The 22,643-nt window shown below is 39.7% G+C and overlaps 1 protein-coding gene and 1 long non-coding RNA gene across 3 annotated transcripts; both read left to right on the top strand.

The window, feature by feature from the left end:
- Positions 1–5,935: 5,935 nt before the first annotated feature.
- LOC127803362 (uncharacterized) lies at positions 5,936–11,496 on the top strand. 2 transcript variants are annotated; one of them, XR_008023509.1, is made up of 3 exons: positions 5,936–6,198; positions 10,985–11,072; positions 11,367–11,496. It is a non-coding gene; the product is annotated as an uncharacterized LOC127803362 (long non-coding RNA). The 2 variants fall into 2 exon arrangements; XR_008023508.1 differs by lacking the exon at positions 10,985–11,072 and adding an exon at positions 6,277–6,364.
- Positions 11,497–14,580: 3,084 nt separating this feature from the next.
- Positions 14,581–15,323, top strand: LOC127804511 (uncharacterized). The gene is made up of 2 exons (XM_052341382.1): positions 14,581–15,224; positions 15,311–15,323. Exons 1-2 carry the CDS (start codon positions 14,581–14,583, stop codon positions 15,321–15,323), a joined length of 657 nt encoding a protein of 218 aa, XP_052197342.1.
- The last annotated feature ends 7,320 nt before the right edge of the window (positions 15,324–22,643 follow it).

Here is a 22,643-nt window from a genome sequence, read left to right as displayed (position 1 = left end):
ATTCTTTCCAGCTTATTACTAGCTGAGCTTTTGTAGCTCACCTTGTACTCTTCACCCCTCCAGGTTCTAGCAGGGGAGTATCAGATGTGGGGCCTAGCAGCAGTGTTCAGTAGTGTGTGTACGTGGAGCCGCTCAAGATAAAAGATGTCTGGGAGTCTGTTGAGTTCTATAGAGTTTTCTTAGATTAGATCTTATTTTATATTTCAGTTGAGGGATTGTCCCTCAGTAAGAGTTTATGCATTTTAGTTTGTATTGACTAAGAGTTTTTATTCCAATTGGTTGAGATGTTCAGTCATGGTATCAGATTTCAGATTATCAGTTAGTTTATTTTATTTTCCCCAGTAGCACCTCTTCTCGGGCAGTTCTAGGAGAGGGGGTGTTACACTTGGCATTTTCTTGTCCAAGTAAAATGGAAGTGATAAGAGTGATTATTTTAAATCAAAAAGAAAAGATTAATAGTCACTCAAGCCATTAATGATGGTGATGATGATGTTGGGAAAAGAAATTCAAATTTGAATTTTGAAAATTTTCATGGTTAATGGGTGAAATTTATCTCATTAAAATAAATGGCAATTAAATGGAAAGTTGCCTTACAATTGACATATATATTATTGATGGGTGAAATTGTCCCAATTATGCAAATAGAAATTTAAATTAATTTCAAAAGAAATTGAAATATGGTCATTCTTGCAATTAATGGGAGGCATAATTAAGTTGCATTTAAAGAAAATGCAAAAGAAATGGAAAATGGTCAAGCATTGATTATGGAAAATGGTCACATTAAATTAAATGAGAAAGAAAATATATGTCTCTCAAGTGGTCACTCATGTGATGGGGTGAAATTAGTCAAATTAAATAAATGAGGAAAATGACTAATTTTGGAATGGAAGACCAAGATGATCCAAGGGTGGAGACTTGGCCTTGGATTGGGAAATTGATCCAAGGGTCATAAATTAGTCTTGAAAGTTGGCATGGATTGCCAACATAAATGGAAGTGAATTTTGAATGATTAGAATGGATGGTTGAGATTAAAAATCTCCAAAGCACATGGATTGTGCTTGTAATGGGAGGCTAAGATTATTTCTCTTAAACCTACAAAGATCCAAAGGTTAGGATCCATTCTTGAAAGAGGGAGAAAATATATATATTGGCAAGGTAGGAAGACAAGTCTTCCCTTTGGCCATTTGAAGAAGAAGAAGAAGAAGAAGAAGAAAGAGCCTAGAGGTAAACTCTTTAGTTTTTGTAAAGAAATCTAAGTCTTCTAACTTCTTAGTCTTCTTATCTTCAAGGATTAGATTTTTAAAGATCAAGGTTATTTCTTTTACTTCTTTAGGGGATGGAAGCAAGTGAAGTCTTGCCAAGTCAAGTTGTTGAAGCTCTCTTGAAGTTAAAGATTGTGGAAAATCTAAAAGAATAGAGGTAAGGGATAGCCCCATGGGATGGTGGCTTGCAAGTTATAAGTATGATGCATGATTTCTATGTGTGCATTGGCATGTTGTATGTTTTAGGACCTATGGCCATGAGATTGAGTGGGGTAGGGTAGATTAAAGCCTCAAACCAAGGTGGTTGTGAGGATGTGGAAGCCCTAACCATGTTGCATACATGCATTGGCATCACATTTATTTTCATGTTCATACTATTGTCATTGCACCCTTATTGAGCTTAATAGCTCATGAGGTTTTTATCCTCACCATGTAGGTATCTCATGTGCAAGAAGGAAGGGAGTTTTGCAAAGTTAAGTGTTGAAAGCAAGGAAGAAAGCAAGAGAAGTAGTGTTTATGTATTTTATGCTTAAGTGTTGTATTTATTTTGTTAATGTGTAATGAAGGCTAAATGTGGGGAAAAGGGGGCAAACTTGAATGTTTTGGAACCCCCTTGGTATGAGAAAGGGTTCTGGAAAATGTGGAATTTCAGTTCAAAAAAAAAAAAAAAGAAAAGAAAAAGCATTGTGGCAGTGTGCTGGCCGGGGGCGCGCCTGGGCGCGCCCGCGCGCAGCTGGTGCGCGCGGGCGGCCAGGCCGCGCGGCCAGCGCCCGCGGCTGGTGCGCATCGGCCACGGCGCCGGCCGCGCTGGGGGGGGGGGGCGCGGCCAGCTGCCGTGCACACCCCCCCCCTTTTGCTGCTGTTGGGTATTTTTTTTTCCTTTATTATTTTATTTTAATTTAATTTTTGTTTATTTGAATATATGATATTATTTTGGAAATTCTGAAATAATTTATATTTAAATAAATAAATAAATGAGTATTTAGCCTCTAAATTAATTATTAAATTAATATAAATTGAGGCAATTGTGGGGAAAATTTTCTATATTTTGGAAAATTAAATAATGGAGTATTCTCCTTAAATTTTGGAAATTGGATGAGGATGCCTTGAGGTTGTATTTCAAAAATTAATTTCCTAATGGTTGGAAAATTATGGAAATTTTGAAATAATTAAAGGGGAAAATCAATGGAGATTTATGAGGAAAATTTATTTAAATTTTTCCAAAGAAATATTAATCCAAACATTTTCCAAGGGAATTGAAAGTGAGATAAATGAGTTAATGGTTGGGGCAAAGAAAGGAAAAATTATTTTCTTATAATTAAGGCGTTATGCCATAATTTACTTGAAGCTAGAGAGTTATAGCTTATTTTCTTTCGATCCTGGGAGGTCACCCTAAACTCTTCATTAAAGAGCTTGAGAAGGAGTGACGATTGCGAGGTTTCGGGTTTTAATAGGTCGTTTGATAATTCCCGGACCCTCGAGCGGAGCGAAGAGAGGGCAAAACCTAGTTCCCACCTAGGTCGTTTCCCGTTAAAACGTAGCCGTCTCTTCATCTTTGTCCTAGCATGTGAATAGTAAGTTGGCTATTCGTGAGTAACACCCGTAGGTGGGAGCGGGGCGTTACAGGGACATTTTGGTAATTTGGATAGCGAAGTCCAATAAAGGGTAATTTGGTACATTGGAGATAATTCCAAGGTGGAATTGAATATGGAAGTGAATTAGTTCCAATTTTGCATTATGTGGAAATAAATGGGATTGAAAATTCACAAAGGGTGTTTTGGTAATTTTGGAGAGAAATTCCATAAAGGAATTAATTATGAGAAAAGGAGGAAATTAATTATGAGAGTGGAAATAATTAATTGATATATTTATATGGGGGTGCCACATGGATGGCTTAGATTTAGTCTTGGAAGCCAAGGTTGGTGGCATGGAGTGACACTTGGCAAAGTGGTGTCCAAGATAAATGAAGATCAAATTAATTGCAAAAGAAATTGGAATATGGTCATTCTTGCAATTAATGGGAGACATAATTATGTTGCATAAAAAAGAAAATGCAAAAGAAAAAGAAAATAGTCAAGCATTAATGGGGGAAAATGGGAGACTAAAATAAATGGGAAAGAAAAGCATTATGTCTTTCTAAATTGTCTTTCATATTTAATGTGGTTAGTCCCAATTAAATAAATGAGAAATGGGATATTTTATGGGATTTGGAGACATGATCCAATGGTTGGGATCAAGCCTTGAAATATGGGGATTTGATAAATGGGAAAAGCCTTGAATTATGTCTTTCAAGGTTGATGGCATGAAAATTTCTCAATTTAAATAAATAGAAAAGAAAAATCTATTTATGGAAAGGAAGACTTGATCCAAGGGTGGAGATTTAGTCTTAAAAATCTAATGGTTGGGATGATTCAAGAGAAGTGGCATGGATTGCTGTAATACCCGAAGTTTTCCTAGGCATTGTTGTTTAAGAAATAAAACATTTCCTTGGAAATCGAAGGATACATGTGAAGTTCCGAGGTAATCGCCGAGGAACGAATGAAGGGTTTTCCGAAAAATCACGGAAACTATCGCAAGGGGACATCATCTAAGGTATTTTGGAGAAGTTTAAGGAGTTATAGGGGCTCAAGGGATATAAGTGCAAATAAGTATTTGGGTTAAAGAGTTATTTGTAAGAAGTTAAAATATCTTGTAACTAGTTAGTTAAAGGAACCAAGTAAGCTAACTTAGTTAGGAGACATAATCATGAGGAATCTTGAAAAAATCAAATTAACATGTGGTGGCACATGTTTAAAAGGACACATGTCAAAAGGGGGAGAAATGGTTCAAATCTCAAGGGACACTTGGCACAATCCTACGAAAGTGATGATTACAACCTTATCTAAGTGACACATGGCAAGTGACACATGGCACTCTTGGATTGGCCATAAATGCCTATAAATACCAAGGCCATGGAAGGGAAATTCTCACCATTAATCAAGAGGAAAAGGGGAGGTGAGTTGAGAGGAGAAGCTTTGCCCAAAAATAGAGTGGTAAAACACTTCGTCGGAAAAGTTGGACCGCCACCATAAAAGGCATTAAACAGCGACAAAACAGCAAGGTAATTCTAATTTCTTTCCGTAGTTCGATAGATAATTCAATAAGGGTCGTGTGGTTTCAAACGGAAGTCAAATCGGAGTTCGGATGAGGGAGAACGGGCCAAAAAACCTCAAGACGGCAAAGCTGGAGGGGCGGCGCGTGCAGTTCACGCGCCACCTGACTGCCGCGCGTGGGGCTCCTTCCCCAAGCCCGTGAGGGCGCATGAGATGTCCTCTTGGGCCCAAATTTTGTATAGTTGGTCCTTAAATGTTTCCCTAGGACCTCATATAAAAATAGTTTAGGTTTGAGTTTCGAAGTTATGTTATTTTTGCAGAAAAACTTTCTCGAACCCTGTGAACAGTACTTTAGAGCTTCCGAATCAGCAAGGTGAGTGCTTCTTGCATCTTTATATTACATACCGAACATTTTGTCTTCACACGGGTAAGGGTGATTACTTGCATAAGCATGACTTTCCTTTGAATCAAGCATTTTCTCTTTCTTTGTCATGCATCACTTGGTGTGTGTGGCTAGCTGAAGTCAGGATCTCATGTTAGACTAGTGAAAAGTCTTGGAGATGTGAGAACATGATTGATCAACGGGGGTGATTGCAACACCTCGGCGTCACTACCACACAGGCGGTTTCATATCATTCTACATATCTCATCACATGCATGCTATCTCTTCTTGTTGCACTCACTTAGATATAACTATCTAACTTGGGTGTCTCATACCCCTGGAACATTCAACGTTCCAGGTGGGTTAGTCGTGACAGGTGTAATACCCTTAAAGAGTCATGATAAATTTTGTCATTTAAGAGAATTTTAGTCTATGAAAAATTCCAAAATTGCCCTTGAATTAAAGAAAATGCCATGAAATATTGGATGTCTTGTGAGGGGCAAAATGGTAATTTAGAATTTCATCCCAAAGGAAGATAAATTATTTTTGGAGAAATTATTTATATTGGAGAATAAATGTTGGAGAATTTAATTCTTGATTAAGTGCATAGATAATTAGGAATTAAATTGGAAAACCAAGTATGGTTAGATTGATGACACTTGACAAGTTCTTATGGAAGAGATTTAATTTAATTTGGAGAATAAAGATTTATTTAATTGAGAGAATTTGGTGACACATGGCATGATCTTGTGAACCAAGAGGGATATTTAATAAATGAAAAAGGAAAAAGAAATTAGTCTCTCAAGCATTAATGAGAGCCATGATGGAGAAAATTAAAAAGAAAATCAATAATAAAAAGAAATTTGTCAAGCATTAATGTTGGAAAATGGTGGATTTAAATAAATGCTAAAGAAATTAGATTATGTCTTTCAAGAGCTTTTAAATTTAAATCAAAAAGAAATTATTTAAGTCTCCATTAAATGCTTGAAAAGTTGTGGATTTAAATTAAATGCAAATTTGGGAAATTAGTCAATCTTAGAAATTAGTCATGATTTAATTAAATGAAAAATGGAGAATTATGGAAAATTGGGATTGATCCAAGGGAGGAGATTTAGTCTCCAAAGAGAGATCAATGGAAGAGATTTAACAAGATAAGTCTCTTGGATTTGTGTTTCCTTTGTATCTAGGCAAGAGTTCTCCTAAAATCAAGGGTTAGGATTTAACTTGGGAGAAGCACAAGGATTGTGCTAATGTTCAAAGGTAGAGATTAGGTCTCTTGAAATAAGAAAAAAATCAATGGCTAGGATGTGATCTTGAGAATTGGCATGGATTAAGAAGAAAACTCTATAAATGGGAAGTGAGAAATTAGTTCCAAGCTTTTTCCCATTTGTGAAGTAGAGAAGCAAGAAGGCAAGTAAGAAGGCAAGGAAGTCTAGAGAAGGAAGAGAAAGTCTAGCAAAAGGTAATCTAGTTTTCTCTTTTGTTATAGTTTAAGGCATGTGTTTAAGAGCTAAAGTCTCTTTTATTATTTTTCTTTAAGGGTGAGTATTAGCTTGTGGAGGTGTTGAAGCTTCAAAGTCTAAGAGGGATTCTTGGCTTGTGAGAGTGTAAAGCTTCAAGGAAACAAGGTAAGGGATAGCCCCAAGTGGAGGGGTTTTGCTTGCATTTGTACATGTATGAATGAGTTGCATGTGATGGTTCTTTGCATGTTTTGTGCCCAAGTGAACCTATGGCCATAAGGAGGACTTGTGAGGGGAGTGAGGGGTTGGTTGGTGCCTTAACCTAAGTGGTTATGAAGGCATGGAGAACTACCCTTGATATGCATTGCATTGCATTACATGTTATGTTTCTCATACTTCATTTACATTTGCATAGCACCCTTACTGAGCATTGGCTCATAAGGTCCTTTGACCTCAATGTAGGTGGAGAAACATCCAATTGCGAAAGTTCATACCGGATCCAAGAATGGAAGTTCCAGAGGAAGAGGTTGAGGTTCGTCAAAACCTAACCTATATTGAAAGGCCAGTAAAAATCTTGGACCGCAAGGAAAAGAAATTGAGAAGCAAATCAATTCCATTAGTTAAAGTTAAGTGGAACCATCACTCTGGTCGGGAAGCAACATGGGAGCTAGAAGAGGATCTAAAGCGTCAATTTCCCGAATTATTTGTTGATGTAATGGAAGAGTAGCTTTGATGTATTAATATGTTACATTAATGGAAATGAAATTTCGAGGACGAAATTCTTTTAAGAGAGGTGGATTGTAATACCCTTAAAGAGTCATGATAAATTTTGTCATTTAAGAGAATTTTAGTGTAACGCCCCGCTCCCACTTACGGGTGTTACTCGTGAACAATTATCCGAATTGTCCACCTACCCGGTCTTTGATGAAGGGCGGACTATGTTTCAAGAAGAAACGCCCTAGGTGGGAATTAGGCTCGTCCTTCCCTTCGTTGAATCCCAGGATTCACTAGCAGAATTGGGCTTTAGCCACACCGCATTGGCTATAAAGAAAATCTCCTTCAGGCGCCCAATCGCCATTTTCTCATTTTATTTAATTCTTTTCTATCGAAGAATTTTATCGGGCTCCAAAAAAATCACCATTTAAACCACTCCATTGATGGATCACCAATTTTTGGAGGAAAAACTCATCATTTTCAAATTTTTAAATTTTCGGCCTTTTTTCCAAAATGCCCGAAAAATTCATTTATTTTGAAAATTCCTCCGGGGCTCAAATTCAATTAAGAAATGCCCCAAAATTCCCCATTTTTTCCAATTTTAAAAAAAAATTGGCCGGCGGGGCCCGCTGGCCCGCGCGGGCTGGCCGCGCATGCCGCGCGCGGTCGCCCGCGCGCTCGCTTGCGCGCGCGCCCGCGCGCCTGCCTGCGCGCGGCCGCTTGCGCACCCGGCCACCCGCGCGCGCGCGCCTGCGCGGCTGGCTGCGAGCACGGCCGCCTTGCGGCCTGCTGTAGCAGCCAGCTACTGGCTGCTCTTTCACTTCATTTTTTTTCTCTTTTTTTTTTGAGCTTCTCAACTCCCAATTTTCCAGAAATTTCACACACCTCCAAATGCATCAAATCCTCCACTTTTCTCATTGTAAGGCCTTATTTCTCAAACAACCCTTCTTAATCTTTATTTATTACAACATACCTTAACAATGAGACTTACATCACAACTTAGGCTTCAAATGCCATAAGCCAACATCTCATCTTAATATAAAATCAAATACTCTCAAGATATGCAATACACATATGATCTTAGGCTTTAACCAACCATTAATAATCAAGTTAATTTACATCTCATGACTCAAACACAATAACATAGGCTTCCATAAGCCATAACCTACACTTGAATCTTCTTTCCAAGCTTCCACATGCCATTCCACCATTTCCTTTACTTTACCATGCTTTCACAACCTACATGTGAGGGTAAAAACCTCATGAGCTATTAAGCTCAATAAGGGTGCATATGCAAAGTAAATACAAGCATAACAAGTCTATGTAATAACAAATGCATGCAAGCATGGTTAGGTCATTCCATCCTCACAACCCAACATGGTTTGAGGCATCAACCTACCACTTCTTTCCCACCCCCATGGCCATAGGTCTCATGTACAAGTAAAGCATGCAAAAAGATACATAAAGATTTATGCAACCTACTTACAATGCAATGCAAGGCCTCCACCACTTGGGGCCATCCCTTACCTCATTCTTCTCTTTGAATCTTTAAAAATCTCCTTGCTTCATTGCCTTCAACCTTTGTTCTTTCTCAAGAACCTCTTCTTTTCTTTGAAGCTTCAAGAATCACTTAGCTTCATTTTCCCACTCTTCTCCTTAAGAGCTCCTTAAAACAAAATTTAAAGAAGCTAAACTACCAATTAAAGAAGTGGAAGAAACTTAAACAAGCCTAAGGAAGAATACTTACATTCTTCATTTCTTCATTTATTTCTTCCATGAGAGACTTCTTCATATCTCTCTTCTTTCTTCCTTCTTCATTTCTTTCTTCTTCTTGGAAGACAACTCTTCCTTCCTCTCATTTTCTTTCTCTCTTTGAAATGGCAAAAACTTGAGACAAGGGCTTACTTTCTCTTTAAATACTACCCTTGTCTTGAAATCTCAATTTCAAGACTTGATCTTAGCCCTTGATTTCCATTTGCTTTTTGTAAGAAAATCCCAACCACACAAGAAAGCACAATCCATGTGCTTTGGTCTTGATTACTCTCATCCATTGGATTTCCTTTGTCTTTACAAGACTTCATCTCCACCATTAAAAGAAAGCACACTTTTATTAGGATGGCAATCCATGCCATTTCTTCTCTTTAAATCCCCACCATAGGATTTATTCTCTAATTCAAGAATACATCTCATCCATTGAATTTATATTTATTTCCCATTTAAATTAATCTCCCCATTTTCACTCATAAATGAGTGACTAATTTCCATTTCTTTCCCATTTAAATTAATGGGACTAATTTCACATCCATCACACTTGAGAGACATAAATAATTTCTTTCCCATTTAAATAACTCTCATTATTTTCCAAGGCATTAATGGTGACCATTTACCATTTTCTTTTGGATTTTCTTTAATCCATATAATCATGCCTCTTATTAAATGCTTACAAGACCAATTATCATAACTTTTGCATTTATTTAATTCACCCAATTATACTTGAACCACAAAATGCCAAGTGTCACAACAAGACACTAACCTTGGCTTCCAAGTTTAATCTCATCTCTCCAAGTGGCATTACCACATTAATTCACAACTTAGGGAAAATATAATTATTCTCCTCAAATAATTTAATATCCACCATTTTCCCTATTTCAAAATTAAATTTCCTTTATGGAATTAAATTCCAAAATTCCCAATTACTCTTTGTGAATTTATTAATCCCATATATCTCCACATAAATACCAAATTGGGATTTTTATTCACTTACACACCTAATTCTTCATAGGAATTATTTTTAATTTATCAAAATACCCTTTATTGGATTTCTCTATCCAAATTACCAAAATACCCTTCTCATGGGCATTCTCAATCTCAAGGATCCATCACCTTCTCAAGGGTATTTTTGGAAGTTTACTTACTTCCTTTCTTATTCTCTTAACACCGGTTACACCGGGTGTTACATTTAGTCTATGAAAAATTCCAAAATTGCCCTTGAATTAAAGAAAATGCCATGAAATATTGGATGTCTTGTGAGGGGCAAAATGGTAATTTGGAATTTCATCCCAAAGGAAGATAAATTATTTTTGGAGAAATTATTTATATTGGAGAATAAATGTTGGAGAATTTAATTCTTGATTAAGTGCATAGATAATTAGGAATTAAATTGGAAAACCAAGTATGGTTAGATTGATGACACTTGGCAAGTTCTTATGAAAGAGATTTAATTTAATTTGGAGAATAAAGATTTATTTAATTGAGAGAATTTGGTGACACATGGCATGATCTTGTGAACCAAGAGGGATATTTAATAAATGAAAAAGGAAAAAGAAATTAGTCTCTCAAGCATTAATGAGAGCCATGATGGAGAAAATTAAAAAGAAAATCAATAATAAAAAGAAATTTGTCAAGCATTAATGTTGGAAAATGGTGGATTTAAATAAATGCTAAAGAAATTAGATTATGTCTTTCAAGAGCTTTTAAATTTAAATCAAAAAGAAATTATTTAAGTCTCCATTAAATGCTTGAAAAGTTGTGGATTTAAATTAAATGCTAATTTGGGAAATTAGTCAATCTTGGAAATTAGTCATGATTTAATTAAATGAAAAATGGAGAATTATGGAAAATTGGGATTGATCCAAGGGAGGAGATTTAGTCTCCAAAGAGAGATCAATGGAAGAGATTTAACAAGATAAGTCTCTTGGATTTGTGTTTCCTTTGTATCTAGGCAAGAGTTCTCCTAAAATCAAGGGTTAGGATTTAACTTGGGAGAAGGACAAGGATTGTGCTAATGTTCAAAGGTAGAGATTAGGTCTCTTGAAATAAGAAAAAAATCAATGGCTAGGATGTGATCTTGAGAATTGGCATGGATTAAGAAGAAAACTCTATAAATGGGAAGTGAGAAATTAGTTCCAAGCTTTTTCCCATTTGTGAAGTATAGAAGCAAGAAGGCAAGTAAGAAAGCAAGGAAGTCTAGAGAAGGAAGAGAAAGTCTAGCAAAAGGTAATCTAGTTTTCTCTTTTGTTATAGTTTAAGGCATGTGTTTAAGAGCTAAAGTCTCTTTTATTATTTTTCTTTAAGGGTGAGTATTAGCTTGTGGAGGTGTTGAAGCTTCAAAGTCTAAGAGGGATTCTTGGCTTGTGAGAGTGTAAAGCTTCAAGGAAACAAGGTAAGGGATAGCCCCAAGTGGAGGGGTTTTGCTTGCATTTGTACATGTATGAATGAGTTGCATGTGATGGTTCTTTGCATGTTTTGTGCCCAAGTGAACCTATGGCCATAAGGAGGACTTGTGAGGGGAGTGAGGGGTTGGTTGGTGCCTTAACCTAAGTGGTTATGAAGGCATGGAGAACTACCCTTGATATGCATTGCATTGCATTACATGTTATGTTTCTCATACTTCATTTACATTTGCATAGCACCCTTACTGAGCATTGGCTCATAAGGTCCTTTGACCTCAATGTAGGTGGAGAAACATCCAAGGGAAAGGGAGTTTTGCAAGGGTGAAGGTATTGAAGCAAAGAGGAAAACTATGTGTAATGGTTATGTAGTTTGTATTTTTGTGTTGTATTATTTTGTTAAACTTGGATTGTATGTAAATATTGTTAAAAGGGGGGAAAAATTTAGTGTTTTGGAAGCCCCTTGATATGGAAATGTATTCTGGAAAATATGGTTTTATAAAATAAAAAAAAATATTTTTTTTTGGAAAAAAAATGGCCAGGCAGTGGGCTGGGCAGCCAAGGCGCGCCTGGGCGGGCTGGCGCGGCCGCGCGCGGCCGGCCAGTGCGCGCGCGGGGCAGGCGCGGCCAGCGCGCGCGGCCATGCGCGGCCTGCGCGGCTGCTGCTGCGCGCCCCCCCCCCCCCCCCCCCCCGTGCTGCTGAGAAGTTCTTTTTTTTTATTGTTTTATTTTTTTTGTGGGTTATTTAATTATTTCTGACATTTATGAAATTATGAAATAATTTAAATAAATAAATAATTAAATGAGTATTTAGCCTCTAAATTAATTTTTTAAATTAATGTAAATTTGAGGCAATTGTGGGAAAAATTTCTAAATTTTGGGAAATTAAATAATGGGCTATTTTCCTTAAATTTTGAAATTGGATGAGGATGCTTGAGATCTGTATTTCAAAAATTATTTTTTCCTAATGATTGGAAAATTATGGAAATTTTGAAATAAATTAAAGGGAAAATTAATGGAGCTTTAATGAGGAAAATTTTATTTAAATTTTTCTAAAGGAAGATTAATCCAAATATTTTCCTAAGGAATTGGAAATGAATTAAATGGGTTAATGGTTGGGGCAAAGATAAGAAAAACCTATTTTCTTATAATTAAGGCGTTATGCCATAAATTACTTTAAGCTAGAGAGTTAGCTTAATTCCTTTTGATCCTGGTAAGTCACCCTTAGCCCTTCATTAAAGAGCTCAGGAAGGGGTGACGATTGCGAGGTTTCGGGTTTAATAGGTCGATCGATAATTCCTGGACCCTCGAGCGGAGCGAAGAGAGGGCAAAGCCTAGTTCCCACCTAGGTCGTTTCCCGTTGAAACATAGCCGTCTCTTCATCTTTGCCCTAGCGTGTGAATAGTAAGTTGGCTATTCGTGAGTAACACCCGTAGGTGGGAGCGGGGCGTTACAACAGGTGCCCCGGAATCAAGTCAGAGGAAAGGAAAGGAAGTGGTTCTTGGATAGTTAGCTCCTTTACGTTTTAATTGCAAAGCGTTGTACTATTACTTTAGTGTGAGTTTTACTTGTTGTAAAAGGGAGCCTAAATGATCCCTAGATTTTCAAGTTGTATTATGGCTTTTCAGATGGTATTTGTGTTAAAAGCATATAGTGGAAGCCTTAAATATCTAGCTTATGGTTTTATAAAGCTTTCAGGTTCGATCCTTGCTTCTGTTGGCAAAGGCTTCCATAAACGCCCTTTGATTACCATACGGTTGCTAGCGTCATCATGCATCTTTGTATGTGTACCTTGGAAAAAGAAAAGTGGGGCGTTACAGTTGGTATCAGAGCTGGATTTACATAACTCGATTAAGTTTTCTTACATGATTGACTTTGAGGATGTTTTTGGTTAAATATAGGAAATGGACCCCAACGTAGTTGAACATCAAAACCAACGCATTATCATGGGGTGGTGGACCATGCAGTTAGGGGGAGTGTATATGATCCCTGGAGATGCCTTAGGAGATTTTCTTGATGCTGTATCACCTATCATCATGGAGCTTCCACCGGACGTAGTGGTGCCGCATCTGGTAGGACTCCAAGTAGCCTACTTAGTTTCCCTACTCACCCCCGAGTGGAAGGATGCAGGAAATCATCTCATCATCCATGAGGTTCACCCCGATTTCATAGCTTTCATGGACCGCTTACGTGAGGTCGAGGCTCTCATGGCTGATCAGATTATGCCTGCGCTTGTGGAGGTACCCGTGCAAGAGCCCGAGGAATGTGCCCTGACACCCCCATCTGGGTCCGAGGACGAGAAGTGACGACGATTGGAGGCATAGGAAGATAATTTTTGGTTCACGTAAATTTTGGATATGTATATAAGGGAAGTAGAATAGTGGCGGATATGGCTTATACATATGTATACATAAAATAGCGATAGTGGCGGATATGGCTCATATGTATGTATACTTAGAATAGCAGGGTAGGCAGGTCGTGGTAAGGGAATGAACCTCTATGTGTGTATAAATAAAAGGTGGTGATGTAATATACAAGATGTTATAGTCGAACTAATCTTGATGGTTTATGGTGACAGGTTATGTAAAACATAAGGAAGAAGGAACCCGAAGGAATGACACCTAAACCCGATGAGAAAGTGGATTAAGGAAGGAAAGAGTAAGTTGGTCGTTCGGTAGGTTAAACTACTCTATTGCCATAACTAAGAAGCATATTGGATTTTGGCAGGTAATTTTGGTTTGACATATAAAGTTCTAGTTATTGCTTCTTGGAACTTGATGGTTATTATTTCTTGGAAATTGGTGGTTATTGTACCAAGAAGTTGATGATTGTTACTTTCCAAAAAAAAAAGGGGAAGAAGAAGAAGTGATGGTTATTGCTTTGGAGATGTGATGGTCATTATCATTTGGAGATTTGTTGACTGCTCTTTAGGAATTTGATGAACTAGGACTAACCGATCTTATTTAGGATGCCTTGAGTAATGGTTTGTGAAATGAACAAGTGATTGTAGGTGAAGGATTAGAAACCTTGAGGATTTTAGACAAACTAACTTGGAAGGTTGTTGATGTTATAGGAATTTTGGGAATGTATTGTAAATCTAAGGGCCCCGAGTATGTAGTAAGAACCATAAGAGGTTGTTACAATATGGAATTTGGGACTTGGGGATTTGCATGGCTTTATAAGACCCCTCATATGGGTATGGATAGGTGGGTGATTGTCATATAAAAGGTTAGGACGAGTGGTTGCATGCTTTATTTTATTGACTGGGTGTATATCTTTGGGAGAATATGTTTATAAATTGTCCTTGAAATTTATTGTAAATGGTTTCAGATGGTAAACACTCGCCGAACCAAGAACCCTAGGCGCAGAAACAACGTTCGAGAGGAGGAGATGCAGGACCAGCACGAGGAAGGGACGGAGATGCCCCAAGGTAACCCACTGCCAGAAGGGAACCAAGGAGGAGGAACTCGTATGGATCAAATGGAATGAGTCTTGGGAAGTATGGTCACCCTTATGCGAGGAACACAACCAGCGGGTCAGGTTATCCGCCGAAATCCTAATGTTAGCGACAGGTTCCAGCGGTTGAACCCGCCTGTTTTTCAAGGAAAAGCAGGGACTGACCCCTGTGAGAGTGAGTTTTGGCTGGAGCAGGTCGAAAAGATCTTTGACTTTATTGGCTGTGAGGAGGAGGATAAAGTTGGTTGTGCAACATTTATGCTTCGTGATGAAGCTGACCAGTGGTGGAAAATGATGCAGAGAACCCTACAAGGTCCTGAAGGACGAGGTACGCCAGTTACTACATGGGTGCAGTTTAAGGAACTTTTTAATACGAAATACTTTCCTTTGTGTAAGAAAATGGAGAAAGGTCGGGAGTTCATGAATCTAAAACAAACTGGGGACATGTCCGTCGCCCAATACGAGGATCACTTCACAAGGCTGATCAAGTATATGCCTATATACAACCTGGACGAGGAAGCCAAAGCGCAGAAGTTCCTTGGAGGACTGAAGTGGAAGATTCAACTAGCCTTAAGCTCCTTAGGGACACGCACCTATGCAGAAGTGGTGCTGCAAGCCTTGACGGTAGAAAGCAACTTTCGGCGAATGGAGACTTTGGGAATGGAATTTCGTGGGCCCGAGGATGGAAGGTTGGGAAGAAAGCATGACTTGGGGACTCAAGGGAGGAAGTTCAAGACCAAAGGTTCATGCCCGAAATGTCAGAAATATCATCCAGGGAAGCCTTGTAGGACAGGAGCCCAAGGATGCTATTCTTGTGGAGGAACTGGCCACGTGGCTCGGGATTGCCCAAAGGGGATCGTGTGTTTCACTTGCCAGAAGCCTGGTCATATCTCTCGCGACTGCCCTCAAAAGAAAGGTATTGTTCAATTCAGGGCGAATAAAGGAAGCATGGAGCCACAACGGGGACGCGTATTTAGTTTGACGAGAGAAGACGCCAGTGCCAACCCATCAATAATACAAGGTACAATGATCTTTCTTGATACGCCGGTGCAAGTATTGATAGACCCAGGGTCTACTCATTCATTTGTATCGCATGCATTGGCACGTTGTTTAAAATTGGAATTGGGAGAACTAGGGTGTCCCATGATAGTATCTACCCCTTTTGGAAAACAAGTAGAAACACATACAGGCTATGGGGATGGACGGATCGTATTGGGGAATAATGAATTTTCAGTCGAACTTACGTCCCTAGATATTCAGGATTTTGACATAATCTTGGGGATGGATTTCTTGACTAAATATAATGCAAAAATTAACTGTCAAGAAAAGACAGTTGAGTTACAAACAGATAATGGAACTTGGGAGAAGTTTCGAGGGAAAAATGGGAGTGGGAGAATCAAATGGATAACAGCCCTTAAAGCTGTTAGGATGTTAGGGAAAGGAGCATATGGCTACCTAGCTTGTGTACAGGAGAATAACAAAAAGGTTGGGCTTGGGAAAGTGGCCATAGTAAGAGACTTTCCTGATGTGTTTCCTGAAGACTTACCTGGACTACCCCCTTATCGGGAAATTGAGCTTGCCATAGATGTCCTACCAGGGACAGACCCTATATCAATACCTCCTTATAGGATGGCCCCAGCAGAATTAAGGGAATTGAAAAGTCAGCTGCAGGATCTTTTGGACAAGGGTTTTATCCAACCTAGCATGTCACCTTGGGGAGCACCTATATTGTTTGTAAAGAAAAAAGACGGGAGTCTAAGGATGTGCATAGATTACCGTCAACTGAATAAGGTTACTATAAAAAACAAGTATCCGCTCCCTAGAATTGATGAGTTGTTTGACCAGTTACAAGGTGCTAGGGTATTCTCGAAGATAGATTTGAGGTCGGGCTACTACCAGTTGCGAATCAAGAAGGAGGATGTATTGAAAACTGCCTTTAGATCTCGTTATGGACACTATGAGTACTTGGTGATGCCATTTGGGTTGACTAACGCACCAGCAGCCTTTATGGACTTGATGAATAGGATATTCAGGCCATACCTAGACCAGTTTGTGATTGTGTTTATTGATGATATTCTAATATATTCAACTAGCAGGGAGGAACATGAGCGACACCTGGAAACAATCCTAAAGACGTTACGGGAGCATCGATTATATGCCAAATTTTCTAAATGTGAGTTTTGGCTAACCCAAATAGCTTTTCTGGGTCATGTCATATCAGAGGAAGGAATAGCGGTGGATCCTTCAAAAGTTGAGACAATAAGGAATTGGGAGCAACCTAAGACCGTAACTGAGGTGCGTAGTTTTTTGGGGCTGGCAGGTTATTATAGAAAATATGTTGAAGGATTTTCTCATATTGCTTTACCACTTAACCAGTTAACGAGAAAAGGAGTTAAGTTTGAATGGAATATGGCATGTGAGCATAGTTTTAATGAACTCAAAAAGAGACTAACCTCTGCACCTATTTTAGCCATGCCATGTGGGACAGGAAGATTCGTAGTTTATACTGATGCCTCAAAAACTGGCTTGGGGTGTGTACTCATGCAGAATGAAAGGGTGGTGGCATATGGGTCTCGGCAATTGAAAAATCACGAGCAGCACTATCCTACCCATGATTTGGAATTGGCTGCGGTCGTGTTTGCCTTGAAACTTTGGCGGCACTACTTGTATGGAGAAAAGTTTGAGATCTTCACAGATCATAAGAGCTTGCGGTATTTATTTTCACAGAGGGATTTGAATATGAGGCAACGGCGGTGGATGGAATTCTTGAAGGATTACGATTGTACGATCCAGTACCACCCCGGGAAGGCAAATGTTGTGGCTGATGCGTTAAGCAGGAAAAGGCCTGCTCTAATAGCTAATTTGATGGCCCGGGAATGGGGACTAGTGAAGGCTTTTAGCCATTTGTCAGTGGGTGCAATTCCTAAAAGAACGTCCGTCTACGTCGCTGGCCTGGTGGTTCATTCCCATCTGGTGGAAGAAATCCAGCAAGCTACTCTAGAAGACTCGAGGGTGAAGTTGTGGGTAGATGATCGGGGAAGGGTCAAAAACCCTAACTTCAATTTTTCTGATGGTATATTACGGTTCATGAACCAAATATATGTGCCCAGGGTCAAGGAATTGAGGCAAACCATTCTAGAAGAGGCGCATCGAGCCAAATACACTATCCACCCTGGTACTACCAAAATGTACAGGGACTTGAGAAATTTGTATTGGTGGCCGGGAATGAAGAAAGACATAGCTCGTCACGTGAGTCGATGTGACACTTGTCAAAGGATAAAGATCGAACATCAAAAGCCTGCTAGGAAGCTGCAACCCCTAGATATTCCCGAATGGAAGTGGGAGCATATCACTATGGATTTTGTTACGGGTTTGCCAAGAGGACCTATGGGAAATGATGCAATATGGGTAATAGTGGATAGGCTAACAAAGTTTGCTCATTTTCTGCCCATGAAAGTAGGGCAACCAGTCAGCAAGTTAGCACAATTGTATATAAAAGAGATAATCCGATTGCATGGAACTCCAGTGAGTATAGTATCTGATAGGGATCCGAGATTCACTTCTCAATTTTGGGAGAGTTTGCAAAAATGTTTAGGGACTCAATTGCGGCTAAGTACGGCATATCATCCCCAAACAGACGGACAATCAGAACGGACAATTCAGACCATGGAAGACATGTTGCGAGCCTGTGTGATTGAATTTTCAAAAGGATGGGAGGAGCACATACCCCTGATTGAGTTTGCATATACTAATAGTTATCACAGTAGTATTAATATGGCACCATACGAAGCTCTCTATGGTCGACGATGCAAAACACCTCTATGTTGGACCGAGGTAGGAGAAAGACAACTTTTAGGACCTGAAATGGTGCAACAAACTAACGAAAAGATTAAACTGATTCAGGAAAGGATTAAGGCAGCCCAAAGCAGACAGAGGTCATATGCCGATAATCGAAGGAGGGGTTTGGAATTTCAAACTGGAGATAAGGTATACTTGAAGATCTTGCACCAAGGGAAGAAACGAGGAAAGTTAAACCCACGCTATGTTGGGCCATATGAGGTTTTGGAGCGTATTGGGCCAGTAGCATATCGGTTAGCACTACCCCCATCAATGTCTGGGGTACACGATGTGTTCCATGTGTCTCGTCTACGAAAGTGCGAACCCGATCCTTCTCAGAAGATTCCAGAAGAAACGATTGAATTGCAAGAGAATTTGACCTACCCCAAAGAACCCATTGAGATCTTGGACCGGAAGGAGAAAGTATTGAGAAACAAGGTAATACCACTGGTGAAAGTGTTGCGGAAACACCATAACATTCAGGAAGCCACTTGGGAGAGAGAAGAAGAAATGCAACAGAAGTTCTCACACCTCTTCAACCATGTGGAGACCTAGGGATGTATTTCGAGGACGAAATCTATTTTTTAAGGGGGGGAGAATGTAATACCCGAAGTTTTCCTAGGCATTGTTGTTTAAGAAATAAAACATTTCCTTGGAAATCGAAGGATACATGTGAAGTTCCGAGGTAATCACCGAGGAACGAATGAAGGGTTTTCCGAAAAATCACGGAAACTATCGCAAGGGGACATCATCTAAGGTATTTTGGAGAAGTTTAAGGAGTTATAGGGGCCCAAGGGATATAAGTGCAAATAAGTATTTGGGTTAAAGATTTATTTGTAAGAAGTTAAAATATCTTGTAACTAGTTAGTTAAAGGAACCAAGTAAGCTAACTTAGTTAGGAGACATAATCATGAGGAATCTTGAAAAAATCAAATTAACATGTGGTGGCACATGTTTAAAAGGACACATGTCACAAGGGGGAGAAATGGTTCAAATCTCAAGGGACACTTGGCAAAATCCTACGAAAGTGATGATTACAACCTTATCTAAGTGACACATGGCAAGTGACACATGGCACTCTTGGATTGGCCATAAATGCCTATAAATACCAAGGCCATGGAAGGGAAATTCTCACCATTAATCAAGAGGAAAAGGGGAGGTGAGTTGAGAGGAGAAGCTTTGCCCAAAAATAGAGTGGTAAAACACTTCGTCGGAAAAGTTGGACCGCCACCGTAAAAGGCATTAAACAGCGACAAAACAGCAAGGTAATTTTAATTTCTTTCTGTAGTTCGATAGATAATTGAATAAGGGTCGTGTGGTTTCAAACGGAAGTCAAATCGGAGTTCGGATGAGGGAGAACGGGCCAAAAAACCTCAAGACGGCAAAGTTGGAGGGGCGGCGCGTGCATTCACGCGCCACCTGACTGCCGCTAGTGGAGCGCGTGGGGATCCTTCCCCAAGCGCGTGAGGGCGCGTGAGATTTCCTCTTGGGCCCAAATTTTGTAAAGTTGGTTCTTAAATGTTTCCCTAGGACTTCATATAAAAATAGTTTAGGTTTGAGTTTCGAAGTTATGTTATTTTTGCAGAAAAACTTTCCCGAACCCTGTGAACAGTATTTTAGAGCTTCCGAATCAGCAAGGTGAGTGCTTCTTGCATCTTTATATTACATACCGAACATTTTGTCTTCACACGGGTAAGGGTGATTACTTGCGTAAGCATGACTTTCCTTTAAATCAAGCATTTTCTCTTTCTTTGTCATGCATCACTTGGTGTGTGTGGCTAGCTGAAGTCAGGATCTCATGTTAGACTGGTGAAAAGTCTTGGAGATGTGAGAACATGATTGATCAGCGGGGGTGATTGCAACACCTCGGCGTCACTACCACACAGGCGGTTTCATATCATTCTACATATCTCATCACATGCATGTTATCTCTTCTTGTTGCACTCACTTAGATATAACTATCAAACTTGGGTGTCTCATACCCCTGGAACATTCAACGTTCCAGGTGGGTTAGTCGTGACAGGTGCCCCGGAATCAAGTCAGAGGAAAGGAAAGGAAGTGGTTCTTGGATAGTTAGCTCCTTTACGTTTTAATTGCAAAGCGTTGTACTATTACTTTAGTGTGAGTTTTACTTGTTGTAAAATGGAGCCTAAATGATCCCTAGATTTTCAAGTTGTATTATGGCTTTTCAGATGGTATTTGTGTTAAAAGCATTTAGTGGAAGCCTTAAATATCTAGCTTATGGTTTTATAAAGCTTTCAGGTTCGATCCTTGCTTCTGTTGGCAAAGGCTTCCATAAACGCCCTTTGATTACCATACGGTTGCTAGCGTCATCATGCATCTTTGTATGTGTACCTCGGAAAAAGAAAAGTGGGGCGTTACAATTGCCACATGTGAAGGGATTTAAATGGTTGAGATCTAGTCTTCAAAAGTAAAAGAAATCTAATGGTGGAGATTAGAGAAGACAAGAGTACATGGATTGTGCTTGTTATGGAAGGCTAGGATGTATTCTTCCAACTTAAGTGAGATCCTAGGGCTAAGATTTATTCTTTCCATGGAAATAAAATAAGAGAATTAAAGGGGAATTTTGGCTATATAAAGGGAGGTAGAGAAGAAGGCTAAGCTTTTTGGCCAAATGCTTAGAGGAAGAAAGGAAAGAATGGAGAAGAAAGGAAGAAGGAAATGAAGAATGCAAAGGGGTTTCTTGAGAAAGAGCAAATGGTGAAAGCAATGAAGGCCTTGAAGTAAAAGCATGTGGAAACTTCAAAGAATGGAAAAAGGTAAGGGATAGCCCCATGGGATGGTGGCTTGCAAGTTGTAAGTATGATGCATGAATTCTTTGTGTGCATTGGCATGTTTTTGTGCTAGGACCTATGGCCATAAGGTTGAGTGGGGTAGGGTAGATTAAAGCCTCAAACCAAGGTGGTTGTGAGGATGTGGAAGCCCTAACCATGTTGCATACATGCATTGGCATCACATTTATTTTCATGTTCATACTATTGTCATTGCACCCTTATTGAGCTTAATAGCTCATGAGGTTTTTATCCTCACCATGTAGGTATCTTATGTGCAAGAAGGAAGGGATCTTGGAAGGTTAAGTATGCTTGATGAAATGAAGACCCTAAGGAACTCATGTAATTTAGCTTGGGTTTTGGAAGCCTAAGCATGTTGTAAATTTCTTTTTATTTTTTGATGTATGATGTAGCAAATATATTGTAAAGCTATATTCTTAAAAAAAAAAAAAGGGATTTAAGCATCAAGGGGTTGTGTAAGCTTTGTTGCAAATTAGGGAATGGTTGATGTATGTTGTGGAAGCATCAAGAATTTTGTTTAAGCCTTATTTGTGGAGAAATAAAGGTAAATTTGAAGAAAAGTGAGGTATTCCATTTATTTTAATTTCTGGAAAAAAAAAAAAAGAAATTGGGTTTGGAAGCCCCAAGAAAAAAAAAAAAGAAGAAGAAGAGAAATGAAAAAGGCAACAGTGGGCTGCTGCATCAGCAGCAGGCCGCAGGCGGCCAGGCTGGCGCGGCAGGCGCGCGCGCGGCCGCTGCTGGGGCTAGCCCGTGCGGCCGCGGGCTGCGGCCGCCCCAGGCAGCGCGCGCGGCCGGGCCCAGGGAGGGCCCAGCCGGCCGTGGGGCTCGCGCGAGGAAGGAAAAAAAAAATCCAAAAAAAAAAATAAAAATTTGGGGATAAAGGGGGAATGATAGGGCTTAAATTTTGGGAGATTTTGGGTTATGGAAAAATTTATAAAATCCCCCGAAGGAGTCCCCGAGCGATGAAATGTTGGAAACTTGGAGGATTTTTTTTTGAGTATGAGTTTTCCCCTTAGTCTAGCCCGGTGTTAAGAAATATCTTGAAGCCCTTGGGCGGCGTAGCGGGTTATTTCTTCGTTATAAGGAACTCGCGAGGTCCTAGGGTGTTTGTGAATCCTGGGATTCAGCGAAGGGAAGGACGAACCTAGTTCCCACCTAGGGCGTTTCGTCTTGAAACATGGTCCTCCCTTCGCCAAAGGCCAGGCAGGTGGACAATTCGGGTGATTGTTCACGAGTAACACCCGTAAGTGGGAGCGGGGCGTTACACGCCCTCACGAGCTCCAAGAAGGCTAGCCACGCGCCCTCACGAGCAGCTATTATTCGGTGCGTGTATCTCACGCGCTGCACAACAGTCTCAGACTGCCTCGCCTCGGGTTGGTATTTTGGCCATAACTTCCTCATTTTAACTCCGATTCGACCCCCGTTTGAACCTACGCGACCCTCTCTTCCCCCTCTACA

The sequence above is a fragment of the Diospyros lotus genome, chromosome 6 (genome assembly GCF_014633365.1).
Source record: "Diospyros lotus cultivar Yz01 chromosome 6, ASM1463336v1, whole genome shotgun sequence".
In the NCBI taxonomy this organism is placed as follows: Eukaryota; Viridiplantae; Streptophyta; class Magnoliopsida; order Ericales; family Ebenaceae; genus Diospyros; species Diospyros lotus.
This window is presented reverse-complemented; position numbering and strand designations above follow the sequence as displayed.

Coding starts and splice junctions, on each gene's coding strand:
- LOC127804511 (XM_052341382.1), top strand. CDS start 14,581: ATGGTCACCCTTATGCGAGGAACACAACCAGCGGGTCAGGTTATCCGC.